Source organism: Erpetoichthys calabaricus, chromosome 5 (genome assembly GCF_900747795.2).
Source record: "Erpetoichthys calabaricus chromosome 5, fErpCal1.3, whole genome shotgun sequence".
NCBI classification, from domain to species: domain Eukaryota; kingdom Metazoa; phylum Chordata; class Cladistia; order Polypteriformes; family Polypteridae; genus Erpetoichthys; species Erpetoichthys calabaricus.
In genome coordinates this window covers 39,745,571-39,768,478 of record NC_041398.2, presented here as the reverse complement: position 1 = coordinate 39,768,478, position 22,908 = coordinate 39,745,571, and the positions used below count along the sequence as shown (strand labels likewise).

The window sequence follows — 22,908 nt, the reverse complement described above, 5'->3', positions numbered from 1 at the left end:
GCGAGATAGCCAATTAGAGACAGAGGACGACTCGGGGTCAGAATGAGATGAGGCCATAGCGGGCAATTTAGTCAATTTAGTACACCCTGTCCTTTTCAAAAGATCTTTTATGACCACAGAAAGTCAGGAAGTCAGTTTTACATCTCATCTGAAGGATGTCACTATTTGTTCAGAATAGTGTCCCTGTCACTGCACACAGACCACAGGGTAAGTGCCCCCTGATGGCTTCACCCAAGGTTTATAGGCTGGTCTCAAATCCAAGTACTGGCTGAGCCATAACATGCTTGGCCCTCAGTGGACTACCTGTTCTGAAGTGCAGGAGGTATGGCTGTTGAAGTATTAGCACGAGCCTCTGTACCATCCCAGACCAATTCAGTTTAGGGTGGCATTATGCCAGCTCTTTCTGATGCCCCGTCAGTCTTAGTCCTACCAGTTGTTGGACATCACTGTCATTTTGGAAGAAGTAGTGATTGTCGGTATTGACCTTTTCCTACTTTATTATTCAGTAAAGCAATGAATATTCCTGCTAAGAGAATCAGCAACCTTCTCGGTGCAGTTTGTAAATAAAGAAGATTGATTTAGGTTACAAAAATGCACAGGCTTTCATCTTGGTGACAGAACAAATCTGGCTTCAGATGTGTTTTCCTTCTGGTTCTCTGCCTTTGCTTGCTTTGTGCAAGGAAATCCTGTGCAGGCTATTAAGTTGAGCATCTGAGGACTGTTCAAAAACAAGCGGAAAAAAGAATATCCGCTATACACAAAGATAGCACTCAGGGTGCAGCACAATGTTGTTATTGTTACTATTTTAATCAAAAAGGGTTAACTGTGCCAAACAGAAAAAAATGAGAATAAAAACACATTGTTAACTTTTTTAACTTTTCAATTTCTGATTGCAATTTCTATCTATCTATCTATCTATCTATCTATCTATCTATCTATCTATCTATCTATCTATCTATCTATCTATCTATCTATCTATCTATCTATCTAAGCAGTACACCGTGTAACACAATCAGTGACCCCATCCACACACACAAAAAAAATACTGTTTAGACCTTTCTGCATCTCGTAAAACTCCTTTTTCTTCCTTACCACAACCAACCCTGGCTTCACTTCCTGCTGCCAGTGGGCCTTTGCCCCACTCAATGCAACATCTGGTCTATTTCTTTAAAAAATGTTAATACAGTCCAACTCTTTCAGCACAGTGAGTATGTGATAACACCTAATGAGATGGGGGAATATGACCACACATTTAAAAGAGAAATGTAGTCTAATTTTCCAAACAAAGACTGTGTGCTGCCTTCTGCTGGCCAGGTGATATAAAAATGAGGGATTGTGGCTTCATTTTCACTTTCTCTCTAAGTAGAGGGTTAGGTCACCTTCCCTTTAGTGCCATTTACAGAACTCTACTCTACTCAGGTCACATCTCTTTCTTTGTGTACTGCCGTCCAGGCAATAATCTCTTCCTGAGACACTTAGTACACGCATATGGATTACCACATGAGTGACAGTGACATTTTACCCTCACTGGCATGTCAACTTACACTGCCAATTACAATTCATAATTACCCACCTCTTTGTAGGGCTACCTTTTCACCCTTGGCTGTGCCTTGGTACTGGGAAACCCACTGCAGATGATCTATCTATCTATCTATCTATCTATCTATCTATCTATCTATCTATCTATCTATCTATCTATCTATCTATCTATCTATCTATCTATCTATCATATAGTGCCTTTTCTATCTATCTATCTATCTATCTATCTATCTATCTATCTATCTATCTATCTATCTATCTATCTATCTATCTATCTATCTATCATATAGTGCCTTTTCTATCACACAAAAGGCAGATATGGCCAAATGATCCAGGACAAGAGATTGTGTAAAAAAAATGCTTTAGTTGCCTCACATTTTTATGCAGTCGTTTTGTTCACCCCACTGAATTAAAGCTGAAAGTCTGCACTTCAACTGCATCTGAGTTGTTTCATTTAAAATTCATTGTGGTAATGTACAGAACCAAAATTAGAAAAAAAGTTGTCTTTGTCCAAATATTTATGGACCTAACTGTACAAGGCCCCAGAGTAGGCATGCCAAATTAAGATCCTGGGGGGAGGGGGGGCATTTTTGCAACCATTTTCTCCATTAGTAATCCATTACTAGTGCTAATTAAAAACATTCATCCATCCATTTTCCAACCCGCTGAATCCGAACACAGAGTCACGGGGGTCTGCTGGAGCCAATCCCAGCCAACACAGGGCACAAGGCAGGAACCAATCCCGGGCAGGGTGCCAACCCACCGCAGGACACACACAAACACACCCACACACCAAGCACACACTAGGGCCAATTTAGAATCGCCAATCCACCTAACCTGCATGTCTTTGGACTGTGGGAGGAAACCGGAGCGCCCGGAGGAAACCCACGCAGACACGGGGAGAACATGCAAACTCCACACAGGGGGGACCCGGGAAGCGAACCCAGGTCCACAGGTCTCCCAACTGCGAGGCAGCAGCGCTACCCACTGCGCCACCCTAATTAAAAACATGCATTGTCTTTATTTTAATTGACTTCCATTTTAATTGTTTTTTTTAAATTAGCCACTACACCATAAAGAGATGCAAAGAGAAACAGCAGATGGCCTGGCTAACTTAGATCCCTTTTTGCACCTAAGGTCTTCCATATGATACGATATCCGTCTCAATAAAATACTTAAGTGAATGGCTGAGAAATATTGATCTGCTGTGGTCTGTGAAACATTTGGATGGTGATCTCAGAAAAAACAAAGTCAGTCTTTGGTATTGCCTGGTGTGGCAAAACGAGTAGACCAACCTGCTGTAGAATGGAATAACGTGACTCACTAAAAGATAAATAGGAGACTGGTTAGAAAGAAAATGTTGGCCATGCAGGACTGTTTGAGCCCCATATGTTAGCTGGTCATCTGTTGGCTCGCTTTGCATCTCATTATTGTGTGGCTGCTGATTAAAGAAAATAATTAAGCAAGTTAATTAAAATGAACGCACAAGAAGTATGTTCAATTAGCAGCAGTAACAGATCGCTAATTAGAAAAGTGGATAATATGAAAACCTGCAGCCTTTACGGGTCCCCTAGAATTTGAGTTTCACCCCTCTGATTTAGAATGAATCGACACAACTGCTCTAGGGTGCCCCCTGGTGGTTTTCCATCTAATATAATTTGTTGGAAACTTTCTCATAATTTCTCCATCAAAATACACTTTATTGTTACTCCATCTGTCACTCTTCATCTTTTTCTGAATTCACCTTGCATTCTGATGCCCAAATAATGTGGTCCATTTCAGGCTGCAATTCAGTTAAGATCTTTAAGGCATATTATATCGAATAGATGGTTTTCGGCCAAATAATTCCTTTAGTATTGATTCCATTGATACTTTATGAGATCTGATGGGTGACGGGTGACCACTCCTGTTTAGCTAGTTTCACAGTTAACTCTCATTTCACCCGCCATGCAGATGATGTTGTCCTGTTTGCTTCATCAGGCCGTGATCTTCAGCTCTCTCTGGATCGGTTCGCAGCCGAGTGTGAAGCGGCTGGGATGAGAATCAGCACCTCCAAATCCGAGACCATGGTCCTCAGCCGGAAAAGGGTGGAGTGCCCTCTCAGGGTTGGTAGCGAGATCCTGCCCCAAGTGGAGGAGTTCAAGTATCTCGGGGTCTTGTTCACGAGTGAGGGAAGAATGGAGCGTGAGATCGACAGGCGGATCGGTGCGGCATCCGCAGTAATGCGGGCATCAATTTACCAGTCGATCTATGTTCCTACCCTCACCTATGGTCATGAGCTATGGGTAGTGACCGAAAGAACGAGATCGCGAATACAAGCGGCTGAAATGAGTTTCCTTCGCAGGGTGTCTGGGCTTTCCCTTAAAGATAGGGTGAGAATCTCAGTCATCCGGGAGGGGCTCAGAGTAGAGCCGCTGCTCCTCCGCATCGAGAGGAGTCAGATGAGGTGGCTCGGGCATCTGATCAGGATGCCTCCTGGACGCCTCCCTGGTGAGGTGTTCCGGGCACGTCCAACCGGGAGGAGGCCCCGGGGAAGACCCAGGACACGCTGGAGGGACTATGTCTCTCGACTGGCCTGGGAACGCCTTGGGATTCTCCCGGAAGAGCTAGAAGAAGTGGCCGGGGAGAGGGAAGTCTGGGCATCTCTGCTCAAGCTGCTGCCCCCGCGACCCGACCTCGGATAAGCGGGAGACAATGGATGGATGGATGGATGTAACGCACTAACCCTAGCACAATCCCGCAATTTTGAGCCGCTTTTGAGACTGGCCTGGTGTTTGGTTGCCATCTAGTGTTCACGTAATGTTATAACCCTGTCGTTACTGTACGGTTTCATAAAACTGCAGTTAACAGATCTGTTTAGGAAAGATTTTATCCACAACGCCTTACAATTACCTCAGTACTCTTACAACCTGAACAGGCAGGTTATGTAGCTTGCTAAACATTTTAAGTGCATGCATACTGAAACAAAGAGCGAAAATTTTACGTTTCAAACTATTTAAACAACACTGTATGTATTAGAAATACTGTTATAAATTTCGATTCTGCGTATACCTAACAGCGTGTATAAATCAAAAGTATAAGTTTGGAACATGAGTTTAGCAAAGGGTTCCTCGACAAACTGTTCTTCCTGTTTTGTGTGCTGTGAAGCCTCTTAATCGCATTGGCTGACACGATAATCGTAACAACAAATCCGATTTTGAGTGTGGAATGTCTTCTGGGAGTTGTAGTTTGTTAGCAGCTATATTTAACGGCTTTCGGTAAACCTTTGCACTCAAACTCCCAGGAGATACCGCGGGTTCTCGTTATCCTACCCTCACCCAATTACATTTTCTCTCTCTCTCGAACCGGAGAAGGTGAATAAACACGAAAAATTGCAGAAGTGGAAGAGTCGGCGATGTTAAATCTATAACAATAACAAGAGATAAATGTTTCTTCATAACTGATTATTTAATACATAATGATTTTTTTTTACGATTGTGTTTTATTGAGTTCGTCGTGTAAAAGAATGACTCGAACTTTAGCCAATATCTTGTAAGACGAAACAAGTCAAAGACAAAATATTGGATTTTGCTACATTATTGTGCTCGCAGCTTATCCTGCTGCATTGTGTAAGTATAACTGTTAGATAATTTGATGTCTGTAGTGTAGCAGTCGGGTTAGATAGTCTTGAAAATCTATCGATTATGAGTGTGGTGAACGAGACACAGGAATCCCGTTTCTTCATCTGTCCTTCTTCACCTTTTCTTATTATACAGTAGTTTGATTGTTTATCTCTGCACATCATTGGTGGGTGAAATACCTCCTTTTTAAACAGACCCCTAATCTTGTGGGTTGTCTGCAGGCATTTGTACTGTTTCGATTGTTAACAACATTAAATTCGGCGCGTCTGTTTATCTTGCTTCATCTAGCCTGTCTTTACCAGCTTGGATTAGCCTAATATATGCATTCCATTTCTTCTTTTGCGCTAGAATGACATTTAAAAGTTGTTTGATTTATATTCGCGCGATATCGATCATTTTATGGGGTTGCCACTTGATTGCCTCAGTGCATCTCGTATGTTAAATGTCACTAAACGTCCGTTTCTCATTTCGACGTTTCTCCACATTCTGCTTTAATGACAGAATCATAAACATGTCTGAAAGGAGCGAACCTGGGTAAGCAACTGCTTTTTATGTCGTCTATCTTTTCCTTTTTCTTAGCTTTTTGCCTTGCTGTTTAATTTTGTTAATTTCGACTGCCTCTGCAGCGTGTTTTGATGTGGTCTCATTAGTGCTTTCTTGTTCGTGTTTCTCACGCAGGTAGCGCTGCTGCTTTGCAATCAGAGGATTGGGGTCCGCTTTTCGTGGAGAGCGCTTTGAGTACAGTAGTGTCAAACTCGCTCTGTAAATGTCAAGAATTATTATTCTTATACTTGGCGGAAGGTTTTTGTTCCAACCAACTTCCATTTTTAACTTGAATTCCATCCTAATTAAGTGAGTTTTTATTTCCCAGTTTCTGTGTTTTGTGCTTAATATAGAGATTAAGAAACAATAATAATAATAATAAATTTTATTTATATTGCACTTTATATTTTAGCAATCCCAAAGTGCTACAGAGTAAAAATAGAATAATAAAATAAAAAAAAAGAACAGAAGAGTCTATAAAATACTTTAACAAAATGACTTTCTAAAAAGATGAGTTTTAAGGTTTCGCTTAAAGGCCTCAGTCGACTGTGGGGCTCTCAGGTAATCAGGGAGGGCATTCCACAGCCTCGGCGCCACCGATGAAAACGCCCTGTCACCCATGCTGCTGAGCTTAGTTCTGGGGACTTGAAGAGTGTTAGTGAGTACAGAGCGGAGGGAACGTAAGGAGTTATGGGGGGTAAGGAGTTCCTGTAGATAAAGAGGGGCATGTCCATAAATGCACTGATGGGTAAGAAGGGAGACCTTGTACTCTATTCTGAATGAAACAGGGAGCCAGTGAAGGGTTTTCAGGATTGGGGTGATGTGATCATACTTTCGCACCCTCATCAGGATCCTGGCAGTGCTGTTCTGAATATACTGGAGTCTCTGGATACTCTTGCCAGGAATCCCAATGAGGAGTGCATTACAGTAATCCAGCCTGGAAGAGACAAAGGCATGGACGAGCTTCTCTGCATCTGCCAGGGTGAGTAATGGGCGGAGTTTGGCGATGTTCTTGAGATGGAAAAAAGATGACTTACAGAGATATTTGATGTGGGTGTCAAAAGTAAGTTGGGAGTCCATTCTAACACCCAAATTAGTAACAGATGTGGAAAGAGGAATATTTTGGCCAGAGAAAGTAATACTGGTGATGGTAGAAGAGCGAAGATGATGTGATGTACCAACTAAGATGGCTTCTGTTTTGGATCTGTTCAACTGAAGAAAATTGAGCCTCATCCATGCCTCTATCTCCTCCAGGCAGGTAGACAATGTAGATGTTGGCAGAGGAGCAGTAGAGGAGGTGGGAGTAGTCCTGAGGTAAAGCTGAGTGTCATCGGCATAGCAATGGAACAATAAACCATGTCTGCCAATGACAGTTCCAAGGGGGAGCATGTAGATAGTAAAAAGGATAGGGCCCAGCACAGAGCCCTGTGGAACACCACAGGCGACGTTGTGGGTGTGGGACTTTGCGCTGCCAAGGGCGACATGCTCAGTTCTGCCAGTCAGGTATGATGTAAACCAATTTAGAACAATTCCTGAGAGTCCAATAGTGTATTGCAGGCGGTGAAGAAGGATGTTATGGTCTATTGTGTCAAAAGCAGCTGTCAGGTCAAGGAGGATAAGTAGTGAAGGTGAACCAGTATCTGCCGTCATCAGAAGATCATTGGTGACCCTGACCAGGGCTGTTTCGGTGCTATGGCCAGGGCGAAAACCAGACTGAAACTTTTCAAACAGATTGTTCAGTTTGAGATGATCGTGAAGTTGTGCTGCAACTATTTTTTCCAGAACTTTGGAGAGAAATGGAAGATTGGAGATGGGCCTATAATTGGAGAGAACTTCAGGATCCAAGGTGGATTTTTTTAGTAGAGGTCTGATGACAGCAGTTTTTAGTGCAGAAGGAATATGGCCAGCCAGGAGGGACTGATTTATTATCCTGGTGATAAGTGGAGAGATGGCAGAAATGTTGGCCCTCAGCAAGGGTGAGGGGAAAGGGTCCAGGGAACTAGTAGACGGTTTCATTTTCCTGATGACATCCTCCACCTCTTCCCGTGTGGCAACAGAGAAAGAGCAAAGAGGATGGACGGTCTCAGACAATGAGTCAACAGTTGGGAAGGGCAAGATATCCTTGGTAGAGAGGTGTAAACGGATATTATCAACTTTTTGTTTAAAAAAGTTGATATACATGTTGCATCTGTCATCAGTTGTCTCAGAATGGGCAGGTAAAGGAGGTTTGACAAGATGATTTATGGTTGAAAAAAGTTTTTTAGGGTTGCTGGAGCCATTTCTGATGATGGTGGAATAAAACTTGGACCGTGCAACCTTCAGAGCTTCTGCATACGCTCTCATGTGTTCTCTGTAAGCCTGTTTATGGACAGTCAGCCCAGAGGCCTTGAGCCGCCGCTCAAGGACACGCCCAGCCGCCTTCATTTTTCGCAGCTCACAGGTATACCAAGGTGCTGAGCACGAGAATGAGACGGACCTAGATGTTAAAGGGGCGTGGAAGTCCAGGAGACTGCTCAGGGACTGGTTGTAAAAATCCACAAGGTCAGCAACAGAGAGGGAGCTGATAAAGTCAGAGGAGAGAAATGTAAGGTCCAAGGCCAAGGCATCCACATTGATATTCTTCAGATTTCTGAAGTAGATCTGTCGTTTTGGTTTGATACGGGAGGAGAAAAAGGGCAGCTCCAATGACACAACTTTGTGGTCTGAAATACCAAGATCAAATACCTGTAGATTCCTGATTGGGGCACAGTTTGAAATGACCAAGTCAAGAGTGTGACCTCTAGAATGTGTGGGAACATCAACATGTTGTTGTAGGTTGAGAGAATCTAGCAGCTCAAGGAAATCAGCAGTGAGATAACCTGTGGGATTGTCAACATGAATATTTATATCTCCTAAGATTATGATGTTGGCAGAAGTAGCACAGAGTGTTGTGAGAAGATCAGTAATTTCCGGAATAAAGGCAGAATTGGGTTTGGAGGTCGATAGATAAGGAGAACAGTCAGGGGAAACGGGGGCTTACATTTAAATGCAAGGCACTCACAGGAAGATATTGCAGGTATCGAGATAGGGGACAACCCCAGGTCCTGACGGTGGATAACAGCTATTCCACCACCACGCCCAGTGCTGCGAGCTGCCTCCAAGTAACTGTAGCCAAGTGGACAGGCTTCATTTAAGGCAGAGTAAACCTCTGACTGGTGCCAGGTTTCTGTCAGACACATGAAGTCAAGTCCTTTTTCCTGATGTGTTCTTCAATCAGTATGGATTTATTGCTGATAGATTGAGAGTTAAATAGTTCAAATTTAACCAATGACTGTGAAGTAAATCTCTGTACAGGACGCAGAACATTAAAATCCACTCCACGCAGCTTAGAATTCATTCCACAAAATAAATCCAGCCGGGGATGTGAAGACCGTTTGGTACGTTTTTATTAAAATGTAATGTAGTAAAGTTTTATGTGAATCCTTTTTACTTTTTAAAAATATTTCTGTACTGATTTTCATTAAACTTTTCCAGGTATTCTAGTTATTTAATTTCTTGTTTAATGAGTCTGATACTGAAGTAGTTGCAGCCTTTCATCATTCAGTGTTGTTTGCTCGGGTGTCTGCTCAGCCTGTTTTTAGTTGTCATTATTAGGATACAATGAAGGGAGCAAACTATGCAGAAAAAGGGGGGAATAAGAAAAATAAAAAAAGCCAAGAATTTTATGCTATAACAAAAACAGAGATATTCCTAAATTTCTTATAAATGTAAAAAAGAATACAGCCGTGCATTACTGAATGCAGGATAAGAAAAGAGAGGAAACGGGCCTGCTAATTAAATTAGATCAGTTATTATCACTGATTGTGAATCTGTTTGAAGCAAAAACCTGCAGCCACAGAGGGTCCCCAGCACAGGGTATGAGAGCCACTGCTGCAGTGCATTCATCATTTGTTGCTCCGCGTCTGCCACAGTCGTGTAGTTGATCTGCAAGTTTTGTTTCCTTTCAGACCTGCTCTCATTCCTTTCACACACCATTCTTGATTTTATAGTAATGGTGAAAGCTGGCTGTTCTGATTACACCAGGCTGGATTTGAGTACTCCTTAACCACTGGTCTCTTACACTTCATTAGTTATAGTTGACCCTGTTTCCCTTCAACATTTTGTCCAGGTGGTTTCTGTTGAAATCTTTTTACTTTCACCCTTATCATTTTAACTATAGTATTCACTTGTACAAAATCATTTTGCATCATTTTCTCCCCACAATATGGCCTTTACCAGTAGAATTGTTTGACTTCCTCTTTATTTGGTATTTTTCAAGTCAAAGTATTTCTTGACATACATGGTATGTATGCATTTGCCATTCAAAATTGTGTTCTGTATCTTGTCCACACTGGCACTTTCCAGCTTTTGAGGATGGGGCACTGATGGGGAAAAATACCTTAAAGCTTACCAATGAAGTGGCAAAGATTTCAAGGAAAGAAAACATGCCCTTCGTTTCTTCCAGTTACAGCAAAAGGGGATCTGGAAATAATTGTTTTATCGCATCTTCCTGCTACTGTTTTTCTCATGGTAAAGATACCATGAGATATTCGCTTGTGCGAGTTCTCATATAAATATGGATGCGAGTCAAAACAAAACCAACCACGTGGTGGTAAAAGCTTACTTTGATTTGGTCTTGCGAGAGGAAACCACACCCCCTGGAGGGGGTGAAAGGTTATTACGGAAGAAGATAAAAGCTGAGGTGCACAACTGTTCTACTTTTAAAATGGCTGACTTGTTGTTTTTTTCCCCAAAAATGACAGGTATAAACTCTTTTACAATGAGTGTGTAATCGCTAGATGTGGAGCAATGCTTGATGACTATCTTGGACGTATTCGTTAAGTTTTTAAGATTTTTTTTTTTCGGTGATACACCAATAACCTCCATTATAAAGTGTCAATGCAGGCAAGATTATTTATTTTTTTTAATTTATAGAAAACACTTGACTTTAGAACACAGTTGCATATACTCAGTGTTTATGAAGAAATAACTTTTACTTGAAAAGTACCCAACTTATTCTTTAACTATTAAAGCAGCCTCTATAATCTAGTTTAACATCTGGCAAAATGGATCAGCCTGTATGGACCAACTGTATTTATGCACATTTTGCTATTTAAAGTGATGCTGTGTGAGTCCCTCGTTATTGTTATGTGTGCTAAAAGAATGGCAGTCAGTGTAGCGTGGGCCTCAATGAGGCATTTCAAACCAGGCAGTTTCTCTTTTGCTTATTTACCAGACTAGACACTACATTTTTTGCATCTGTTTTTTGCAGGCATGTGAGTGGTGAACATGGTTCATGCCTTTGTCATCCACACCCTCTGCCCTGGAAACAGCGGTTCTGGGTCAGTGTGTAGAGTTCTGTACTCTAAGGTGTTCAGCATCGAGACCTTAGAGGCCACAAGTGAAAACCGTGAAGTAACTCGGCTCAAGCAGAAGGAACAGATAGCAGCAGTCGCCAGGTGAGGTCATGGGGGTTTGGGTTTAAGCTTAATAACAATGTTAAAAATCATGTTATTTGGGGTGACACCTATTTCAGTACACGTTGAAATGGCTTCATGAATACTCCTGAAGTGCCTTGTATACAGCATAAGCTTAATTTTGGGAAGGACAATTCAAACTGTCAGGTATCAGTTACATTGTGATGTTACAACAGCAGTGTTGTTTTTTTTACTGTTGTTTATTTGTTTACTGTAATTCTCTGTGGAAAGTATAGTAGACCAGTGTTTCCTAAACTGGGGACCCTCTGTGGCCGAAGGTTTTGTTCCAACCAGAGTCCTAATCAGTGACAACACCTGATAGCACTGATCTCATTTAATTAGCTGGTTTTTTTTTATTTTATTCGACATTCAGAAAAGCATAGCAGCATGATTTTTACATGTATAAGACATTTATAAATATTTCTGCTTTTGCTATAAATTTAAATGCTTAATTTTCTATTGTTGATTTCATTATACTTTGCCCTTTCTCTGTGCAGTTTTTCCCCCTTCGTTGTATCTTAATAATGACAATTTAAAATGAGCAGAGCAGACATGCTGGCAAACAACACGGAATAATCAGAGGCTGCAACTACTTTAGCATCAGACCCACTAATTAGTAAATAATAGATTAATTAAACAATTAGAACACCTTGAAAAGTAGAATGAAAATCAAGATGAAAATACTGTTAAAAAGTAAAAAAAATACATTATTCCTATATAACTGCTTGGCACATTTTAATATATATATGGTGGACCCTTGACTTACGAACTCAATTCGTTCGCAAGGGCTGGTTGTAACTCAAGTTGGCTGAAAGTCAAAACTATTTTTCCCCATAAGAAATAATGGAAATGCCCTTAATGTGTTCCAAACCTCCCACGGCAACACTTACTTAACTTTTTTTTTAATAAAAAAGGGTTGTATAATGTGCATAATTTACCAAAAACACCAAAAATTTCTAATGTACTAACCAAAAAGTTATAAAAATTGCCTAGCCTACCAGAAACAACAATTTCATACTGTACTCACCATTTAAGTTGACATCTTTGGCTTGCAGGAAGGAAGGAGGAGGAGAATGAAATGGAAGGTGGTTATTGTTTGGAAGGAGTTTCCTTATACAAATCTTTTCTTTGTAAAATTGTGGAGATGGTGGATTTCGACATGCTGTACATATTAGCGAGATCGGTCACACGAACGCCACTCTCATATTTCCACACAGTTTCCTTCTTCGTTTCGATTTGTGATCGCTTTCTTTACCTTCGTTACCTTCTCTTCTTTCCTTAACAATTATCAAAATAAATTATATAAATCACTGCACTGACCGAAATTACGTCCTCAAACACATGTATCTGGGCTCCGACTGACACTTACAAACGCTCTCGGCTGTTTGTTTACAGTCGCACAAGCAGATACACGTGACAGCATTCAGGTTGTAACACAAGATGTTGGTCGTAATTCAAAACAAAAATTTTGGTCGTAAACCAAGTTGTGCGCCATGTCAGGCCAGTCGTATATCAAGGGTCGACTGTATGTATATATATATATATATATATATATATATATATAATATATTAGAAAACTTAGTTTTCTAATTTCTATATCGTTCCTTAAACACAGAACTTGGGTAATATCAGTTCACTTAATCAGGCCAGGAGTTCAATTAAAAACAGAAGCTGCTTGGAACAAAAACCTGCAGCCACAGGGGGTCCCCAGGACTGAGGTTGAGAAACACTGTAGTAGACCAATATGGTAATTTGGTAAATGAGACCCAAGGTTATTAAAGGTAAATGAAAATGGTCAAATAAAATTAAAATGTGTCAAGAAATACCTTAAGTGCATTTCTGTTTTTAAAATGTTTACTGCTTCATGCAAGGAGCATTTCAGACAAAATGCATCAACTAGAGGTAACAGTATTGGCCTTGGATTTCGATATTGTAGGAATTATGGATTTGCCAAATCAGAGTAATGGAAAGTGATATAATAACAGTGGCTATAAATCCTTAAGCAGAGAAAAAAAAGAAGTGTGGCGCTATACATTAAGACAAAGTTCAGGCACATAAGATCAGGACAAAAGAAGTTGACAAGTCAGAATTACTGGGTTATAACTCGTATGTAAGAAATCCAGGGATTTTGTTATTGGGTTTTACTACAGTCCTCCACATTCTGATATTTCAAGTAACAGTGTGCTATCTAATCACATACAAATTATGTAAAGTAAAGAAGATGACGTGATCATGGGGTTTTTTAACTTCCCACACATTGATTAGGAAACCCCTCTTAGAAATAAAAACGAGGAATCTGAAGTGGTGCTCATAGTAATTGACTGATTTCTCACCCACTTTGTTTCAAGTCCAACATGTGCTATTACCTGTCTAGATCTCATCTTTTCTGATTAGTAATGGCAGGATAATAAAAACTGGAGTTATTTGGTAAGCAATAGCAATTACCAAATTGGAAAAATTGAAATTGTCTTTGAAAACATGCAAATCTACACCAAAAGAGACTTTTATAATTTGCAGAAAGCCAACTTTATGAGAATGTAGAATTGTGTAGAAAACACAGAATGAAAAAGTTGAAATGTGGCAGCTGTAAATGAGATATTCTGAGTCAGGCTTGAAAGTACTATAATCCACAGAAAATACAATAAAAGGCTAAAGAAATGTCCAAAATTAATAAATAAAGGCATAGTTAAAAATGTAAGACTTTAAAGTAAACATGGGCGATATGGGCAAAAATATTACCACACTAATTTTTAACGTACTGATCAACTTTATTATTTATCACGTTTTAGACCTCCATATTACTATTTCTGTTTTTATAGAGCATCTATCCTACTAAACAAGTTGCTCATTACAGTTTAAAATTTATTATCAATAAATAATACACGCATGCAAACTATATAATACAAAACTTCCTTAACAAAAAGTCTGAAAGTCTTCAATAAAATAACTGCACTTAACTTACAGTATCCAAAACTAAGAAGGTTTGTTGCAAGGCAAATGTAGCAGTACACAAACATTATATTGTGTAAACATGTAAACAGTGCAAAGGTTGCATTACTAGTCTCAGTAAATATCTAGCTGTATCCTCTGTGTTAAAGTTCATCCATCCATTTTCCAACCCGCTGATCCGAACACAGGGTCACGGGGGTCTGCTGGAGCCAATCCCAGCCAACACAGGGCACAAGGCAGGAACCAATCCCAGGCAGGGTGCCAACCCACCGCAGGACACACACAAACACACCCACACATCAAGCACACACTAGGGCCAATTTAGAATCGCCAATCCACCTTAACCTGCATGTCTTTGGACTGTGGGAGGAAACCGGAGCGCCCGGAGGAAACCCACGCAGACACGGGGAGAACATGCAAACTCTACGCAGGGAGGACCCGGGAAGCGAACCCAGGTCCCCTGGTCTCCCAACTGCATGGCAGCAGCGCTACCCACTGCGCCACCGTGCCGCCCTGTGTTAAAGTTGTCCAGTGAAAATCTGAGAACTGTAAAAACTGCAACCATAAAAGTAACACACCTATGTACAATTTCTTATTATCTTTTACTTGTATGTATTATTTATCTACAGTATTTACTTATGGCTGTGCTTCGAACTGTGTTCTCTGGCGTCAAAAAGCATGTTATAAGTACATTATTATTATTAGTCCTGAATGGACAAGTTATTCGGTGCTTAAAAAATGTTGAGAAATTGTGGTTAGTTACATGGCATTTGGATGCAGTGTAAATGTCATGAGGGTTGGACGGGCATCCCGACCAGAAAATGGGATGGTTCCCAGGCAGGCAGATGGGCGTCCTGGCCAGGAGAGCGGGTGTCAGACTTAGAAGAGATGGCCAGAAGGAATGGACGAACAACCCATCAGTTGTAAAACATGCCGCAGGGGATACGTTACTCCCCCAGGACATGAGATAGTAGCTGCCATCCGTATTGGCGCAGGGAATGCTGGGAGATTTAGTCCGGCAACACAGCCCTGCTGGGCGACCATGGGTGCCACAAGGGGGTGCTGTTGGGAGATGATGCATTTCCCAATTTACGGAACTTCCGTATGACCCGGAATTACTTCCGGATCTAAGATAAAAGAAGTCACTCAACCTCAGCCAGGGGAGGTCAAAGTCGGGTGGAAGTGGACAAAGCTTATCTGGGGGGGTGTAGAGGAGAAGAAGAAGAAGAAGAAAAGTGAAGAGTTGTGTTTAATGTGCTTGGAAACTTTGTGGTAGGTATCTGTAAAAATAAACCGCTTTTATTTAAATGGGACTTGTGTTTGTAAGGTTGTGTCTGGGGTTAGGGTGCTGTAATGCCCCCTGGTGGTTCACAAGTAAATTTCTTTGAATCAGGTCTCTGCCCAGTAGACGGTCAGGAAATCCCCTCCGACTACACCACTTGTGAACCACCAGGGGGAGTTGCAGTGCCCTAACCCCAGACGCAACCTCACAAACACAAGTTCCATTCAAGTAAAAGTAGTTTATTTTTTACAGATACCTTCCACAAAGGTTCCAAGCACAATAAACACAACTCTCTTCACTTTTTCTTCTTTTCTTTTCTCCTACTCTATACTTCCCAGGTGAGCCTTGTTCACTTCCACTCAACTCTGATTCGCCGGGCTGAGGTTGAGTGACGACTTTTATCTTAGATCCAGAAGTACTTAAGGTGCTAGGGCATACCCCGAAGGAAGTACTGCTCTGAGGCTAGGGATCTGCACTGGCAATCGGAAGGTTGCCGGTTCGAATCCTGTAAATGCCAAAAGGGACTCTGCGCTGTTGGGCCCTTGAGCAAGGCCCATAACCTGCAATTGCTGAGCGCTTTGAGTAGTGAGAAAATCGCTATGTAAATGCAAAGAATTATTATTATTATTACTTCCAGGTCAATCGGAAGTCCCATCATATAGGGATTGTTAACCCCTTCAGCTCCACCTGGCAGCCCCCACAGAACACCAAAGGGCTGCACTAAGGCATTACAGGTTCCAGCATGTCCTGCAGGAGTCTGTGTGGAAACTTTACACCAGGGAGGTTACTACCTAACGTCCTGGGCGAGGAAATGTACTGAATCAAATGTCCTCCCCAGTCCTTCCATTATACGGGCCTCCTGGCAGAGTATTGTTCCTGGATCTAGCCCAGCTGGGACGCCAGTGTTTTCCTTCTGGGCGAGATAGGGTTTTCTTTGCCTCACTTCTTGGAGTGGCATAGGGCTGGCCTCTTGTCTGGTTAAGGAATCACCCTTCTTCCCGGCCGGAACACCCGTCCATGTGTACCATCCTGTGTCCATCACAGCTGCTTTATGTTAAAGGGGATCCATGTTCCAATAAAAGTGTACGTGAAGATAATTCAGCTATTGCAAAAATCATATATAAGAACTCCCAGTTCTGGTGTAAAATCTTCCCACACTAAACATAGCGTATACAAAACCCAGATCTGATTGGAGCAAAACTTAAGGTGACTTACTTTATCTTATTGATGTTGCAATTTAAACTAAATCAGTACTGATAAGTTCTTGTCACAAGACATCTGACAGATCATATGGTCACAATTGTAGATAAAATAAATTAACAGAGGTGTGAACATGATGAGATACGGTGCCACAAAAGGGTAAATAATTAATTATTGCAAAGTTGCAAAATTAATTATGCATCAGCTGACGGAGCATATTTTCTGCTGTTTTGAGCACGTTTCTGTTTTTCTTTTAATGTTTCAATGAAGTACTGTATCATGTTTTTTTTTTCAAGGTTCCAAGGTGGTGATATCATCACACAGGAATCATTATACACACATAGCTTTCGAATTAACTTTTTCTGTAAAGAATAGAATACAGAAGGAGCGTCAGCTCTTCTGATTGTAGGGATATTCTGTATGTTGTCTTGTGCCTTATTTTATATTTCTTGTGGTACTTACTATGCTGTTTAAGAACTAACTAATGTAGACAGATGCGGACATCTGGCAAAATCGCACTAGGCAAACAAACACAATTTGATTTCTCCCCCAACTGTTTTTATTTTAATAATTAAACTGTGGCAATATAGTGTATGTGTAATGTTAATTTTCCGTGCTTCTGAGTTGTCACATCCATTGAGAGATTGGAAAGTACAATCTGAACTGATGGAAATTTGTGGACAGGCAAAGTGCTGTCAGTTTAAATTCAGTCACCATTATTTCTATTAATTCTTTTAATAAATGTTTTGTGCTCTCTCTCTCTCTCTCTCTCTCTCTCTCTCTCTCTCTCTCTCTCTCTCTCTCTCCCTCTCCTTTCACTACAGACAAGTCACGTCAGCTTGCAGTTTGTCACGCCAGGCTGCAGGAAAGTCCATACTTGACTTATCCCAAACCACTTTGGATGAATCTTCTGCTCTTCTGGATGCCGACTATGGCGTATTTAGACTATTTGCCGGTGAACCCTTCCAGCAAGAAAAGGTGGTGTTATGGCTAGGGGTAATTTCTATTGGCTTCACAATGGTCTGTGAACCTCATGATAATCTTCTGCTGGCAGAGAATGTTCTACGTACACTAGCTTCTCATTGCTTGGAGCACTTGCGCCTTCTGGGACCAGGCACTGACATCCTTCTAAAAGCTGACCGTACTGAGGCCATCCTTAATCGGTTTCTGCCTCATGGCCAGCTTTTGTTTACTAATCATCGCTTCATGCAGGCTTTGGAAAAGGATCTAGGGGCTTACATGGCCAAGTAGTTTGTCTACTGTGTAAAGAATCAGACTTTTTTCTGTGTGTCATTTGTAGTCGCTGAATAAGGAAGTGTTCAGAAACATCCTGTAGTAACTAACTACTGGCCATCAGTTGGGAATTTGTGTAGTTAAATTCAAAAATTAATATCTGCTGCCTTGTATTTTTATCTGTTTGGAATTTCGCCTTTCATTGTCTGCCAAACTGGCTAAATTCCCCCTTGATTTTCAAAAGTTGAAAGTGTGCATCTACAAAATTATTCCACACGGTGGCAGCCACCAGCAACAATTATCAAGTGGGAAAGCAATTTCTGTTCTTCATTTTGCAAACGTTGTCATGGCGTTTTTGCTTTTAAATCTCAAGTGAAGTGGGGATTAAGAGTGGTAACCAAGTAATGCCTGCTGTTTCTTTTTTGCTGTAATTACACCTAATATAACCTTTTATTATCAATGTATTAAAAAGGTGATGCTTTTCATTAGTACTATTTTCCCATCTTTGGGTAATATTAACTCCTGCTGTGGTTTTCTATTGCTGGAGTTGTGAAGCTAGTCAAACCGTACCAGCCACAGTAGGAGCCTTTTCAAACTGTTCATTCTAAGTTATCTGAAACTCATGCCTTGATTTCAAGAAATCTACATCCTTTTTAATTGGATTAACAGTTGAAGACTATATTTTAGGTGTTCTGTTTAAATTCACCTGAAGCTTTACTTACAAGCACTATACCCAAAATGGTGACAAAAGACTTTAGGAATAATTTACATGTGCCCATTCTGGCTGGATGCAGTATGCATGGCTTGAAGAACCTACAACGTAGTGTTCTGGTTTTTACAGTACTTTTGAGTTCTTTTCCCATAGTTGGAGTGTTTGTAAGAATACTTCTAATGTACAGTGTAAATAATGACACACAGGATACCAATAGCTGATCATTTAAGACTCTGGATACTGTCCAGTATTTATATGTGATGTCTTTATTCACAGTAGAGCTTGGCAAAATGATTTATAACAATAAGTTGGTCCATAAATCCTCCAATGTTAAGAATATATCATGTTGGGACCAGTCCAAGCACTACTAATTCCCTTCATAATTATACACACTTTAATCATGTCTCCTCTTAATCTTCTTTTGCTTAAACTGAAAGGGCTCAGCTCTATTAATCTTTCTTCATAATTCATCCCTTGTAGCCCTGGAATGAGCCTTGTTGCTCTTCTCTGAATTTGGCCAAAACTGCACATAGTACTCCAGATGAGGCCTCACCAGTGTGTTGTAAAGCTTGAGCAGAACCTCCTTGGACTTGTACACCACACATCAATGCGCTATATAACACAACATTCTATTAGCCTTCATAATGGCTTCTGAACACTCTCTGGAAGTTGACAGAGTATAGTCCACTATGACTCCTAAATCCTTCACATAAGGTGTACTCTCGATTTTCCGACCGCCCATTGTGTATTCAAACCTAACATTTTTACTTCCTATGTGTAATACTTTACATTTACTGACATGAAATTCCATCTGCCCCAAATCTGCCCAAGCCTATCTGATGAAAGTCCTTGTGTAATCATATAATGGATTCCAAATTATCTGCAAATCCACCTATCTTGGTATCTTCTGCAAACTTAACCAGCTTGTTACTTATATTCCTATCTAAATCATTTATAACTATTAAAAATAACAGCAGCCCTATCACTGACCACATGGAACACCACTGTTAACATCAGCCAATTCTGATGAGGTTCCTCACACCACCAGCCTCTGCTTCCTGTGTCTGAGCCAATTCTGCACCCATCTAAAAACATTACCCTGAACTCTCACTTCTTTTAGTTTGGTGCCCAGCCTCTCATGTGGCACCTTATCAAATGCTTTCTGAAAGTCAAGGTAAAGAATATCATACGGTCCACTTTCATATCATTTTGCTGCTTCCTTGTAGAATTTCAGCATGTTGGTAAAACACTACCACCCTCTTCTTGAACCTATGTTGACTATTCAGAAAAAGCCTGTTCTTGCCATGTTCTGCTTTATCTTACCCTTAATAATTCCTTCCGTTAATTTTCCTGTGATGCATGTTAAGCTTAGTAGCCTATAGTTGCTTGGATCTGCCCCGGTCATCCTTTTTATATAGCGGGACAATTTGCCATTTTCCAGTCCTTTGGAATCTCTCCAGTGTGCAGTGACTTCCTAAAACTATGTGTGAAGGGTTTATATACAGTATGTACTCACTAGCCTCCTCAAGAACTCGAGGGTAAATATTATCTGGTCCTGGTGATTTGTTTGATATCAGCCTGTTTAATTTGAGCAGCACTTCTCCCTCTACAATTTCCAGATCACTCCGTACCTCCTTAGTAGTCCCTGTTACCTTTTGGAGGTTATCCACTTGCTCACTTGTGAACACCTCAGAAAAATATAAGTTTAGGGCATCTGCTATTTCATTGTATCTTTTAATTGCCCTATGCTCATGCTCCCTACGATTCACAGTGGAGTTATTACTCTTATACACCATGTATAGCTGTTTTTATTCTACTCTTTATTAACCCACTGTGGAGTTTTTTCAAATTTCTTACTAATTCCAAATTTAGGTATGTTCCTTTCCCTCATTATATTTAAAATGTTTTTAAACCTGTACCACTGCTCCTTGACTGTATCTACACTTAAAAGCTTATCCCAGTCTATCCTCCTTAGACTTTGACGAATATGCTCATAATTTGCCCTACCAATGTTCAACTTAACAATTTTAATCTTTGCATCTGCACTCTTCCAAAACACCGATAATTGTATTATATTATGGCCATTTGATCCTAGTGGTTCAGTCACCTCTACAAACTCAGTTCTATCCTGATTTTTACAAATTATTAAATCTAGACAGGCTTCACCTCGCATTGGTTAGAATTTACATTACTACACATTTTGTTGTTTGTTCCTCCATTTATATTTCTAAACCTGGCCTGCCCTAAACTCCATGCCCCCCTATTCCCAAGTTTAAACAATCCTCGACTAACATACTCATTCATGTCCCCAACACATTGGTGCTTCTCTCATAAGCTTTAATCATAAAAATGAGTGTAAACGCCTTATCTTGGGTATATTTGTGTTTCATCTGCAGTTTGAGACATGAAATGACTGGGCATTCTGACCTAAGATTGTAATGGGGAATTATGCACTAAGATAACTGAAAAGAATATATATAAACTTGGACAAATGCACAGTGTCATATATTTTTGCATATTTTATATTTTTTATTCACATAAGAATTCTGTTTTTTTATTTTAACTGATTTAACCATCTTTATTTTGTCTTATGTTTTGTTTGTCTGTATGATGTTGTTTGTAGACGTCAAATGACTAAAACTGTTGCATTGACAGTGTCAACATATCAATGTGACGGTCACTTCATGCAATATTCATCAGTGAATAAAATTATTGTCAAGGCTTTTCAGTATTGTATTTAGTTTCCAATTCAAACAGGCCCTAGTGCTACGTTTTATCACCTCTGGCTTTTGACTTCATTTTGGTCTGTACTTCTGATTAATGCCTCGCCACTTGCATTTTGGTTCTCATCCATTTCTGATCTCCTGGTTTTGACTCCTTGGTTTGGCTCACCTTGTTGCATTTTTGGGTCGGCTATCTTGTCTTTTTTTTTTTTTTTTTTTTTTTTGCTTTTTCTCAATAATCCTCGGAGATGTTTTGTGTCATAAATAAGTACTTAGTACATTTAATTCTTGTCCTTTAAATACTTACTTAGATTTATCTGTCAATATTTTTTGTTATGTATTCACTTCAGCCTGTAATTATATACACATAAAAGTATTTCAGCTAATACTGTTTTTATGTTTCTGCCAGGGTTCCCCCCGGCTGGGGTTCAGATGTCTATTTTATGTCTGTTTTGTTCATTTGAACCATGTGTTTTGTAGGTGGTCCCGCAAAAGGTGGGTGCAGCTGCCCATCACTGTTAAGAGACCACCCTCAGCCGTATAAAAGACTGAGGAAAACTGATACTCCCTAGCTGTTCATTGAATGTGCCGGCGTTAGTAAATTTAATTGTGATTTTTTTTGTGCTTCTGTTAGTTATAATTATTTTTACTTTTGTTTGTGTAGCTCTGTTTGTCAAGGGTTTCTAAATATTTCAAAATAGTTAAAATGCAGCTACCAGAAAGGCATTTCAACACAAGTATGACTCGGCGTACATAAAAAAACAAACTCCACAGCCCAAGTATCTTCATTTTAAAGGTTTTAGTGAAATTCAAAGCAAACAGTTCACATCAAACTATGGAAAAAAAGGTTCATAATACACAAAGTATCTAGGTTACATTTCTTAAGGCTTCTATCTGTTACTACTTTTTTTATCTTTTACTGAATTTATTAAAAGCATGTAATGCTCCATACAAGCAAGTCAAACTTAACACAACTAAATCAAATTCAACTCCCCCCCCCACCCCATGAGAAAGAGAGGAAAGCCAACAGCCAGAGTAAAACTTATAAGAGTAGTAAGGGGGGAATGGAGTCCTTCCCAATTTAAATGCATATTCTAAAATGTTATTAATTAGATCATGTCGGGTTTTAAAAAAGTTTTGAACAGATCCTCTAAGAGAGAATTTGATTTTTCCAATCTCAAATAGTATATAACATCAGTTACCCACTGACTTAACAGAGGTGGGTTAGGATTATTCCATTAGAGCAAGATAAATCTACGTGCTAATAGTAAAGTAAAGGCAGTCGCAGTTTGTTTGTCCGTCTCCACTTTAAGCCCCTCTGTTATCTCATTCACCACACATACGTACGGCATGGTCAGATACTGATACGTCCTTAATGCCTTTCTGATTAACAGTTCATGCTTCTTTCTAGCTGTCTACCTTCAATCCAAGGGCTATTCTGTTGTCACGCAGAGATAACATTAAGAACATTCAGTTTAGCCCCCTCTAATGTTAATCTTCCATTATCTGTGCTAGAGTTACATTATATTCAAGTTCAAAACTCCAGTCCATTAACATTAATTTCAGAGATTTGGCTCTTATATTTTGGATTTGTGTGTTGGGACTTGTTTGC

General features: G+C 40.2%; 1 protein-coding gene across 1 annotated transcript; it reads left to right on the top strand.

Annotated features, from left to right (window-relative positions):
- Positions 1-4,891: 4,891 nt before the first annotated feature.
- On the top strand, positions 4,892-18,321 carry ap5s1 (adaptor related protein complex 5 subunit sigma 1). Its single transcript, XM_028801459.2, has 3 exons — positions 4,892-5,147; positions 10,993-11,179; positions 17,453-18,321. The coding sequence occupies exons 2-3, from the start codon at positions 11,010-11,012 to the stop codon at positions 17,877-17,879; spliced, it is 597 nt and encodes a 198-aa protein (XP_028657292.1). The 5' UTR covers positions 4,892-5,147; positions 10,993-11,009; the 3' UTR covers positions 17,880-18,321.
- The last annotated feature ends 4,587 nt before the right edge of the window (positions 18,322-22,908 follow it).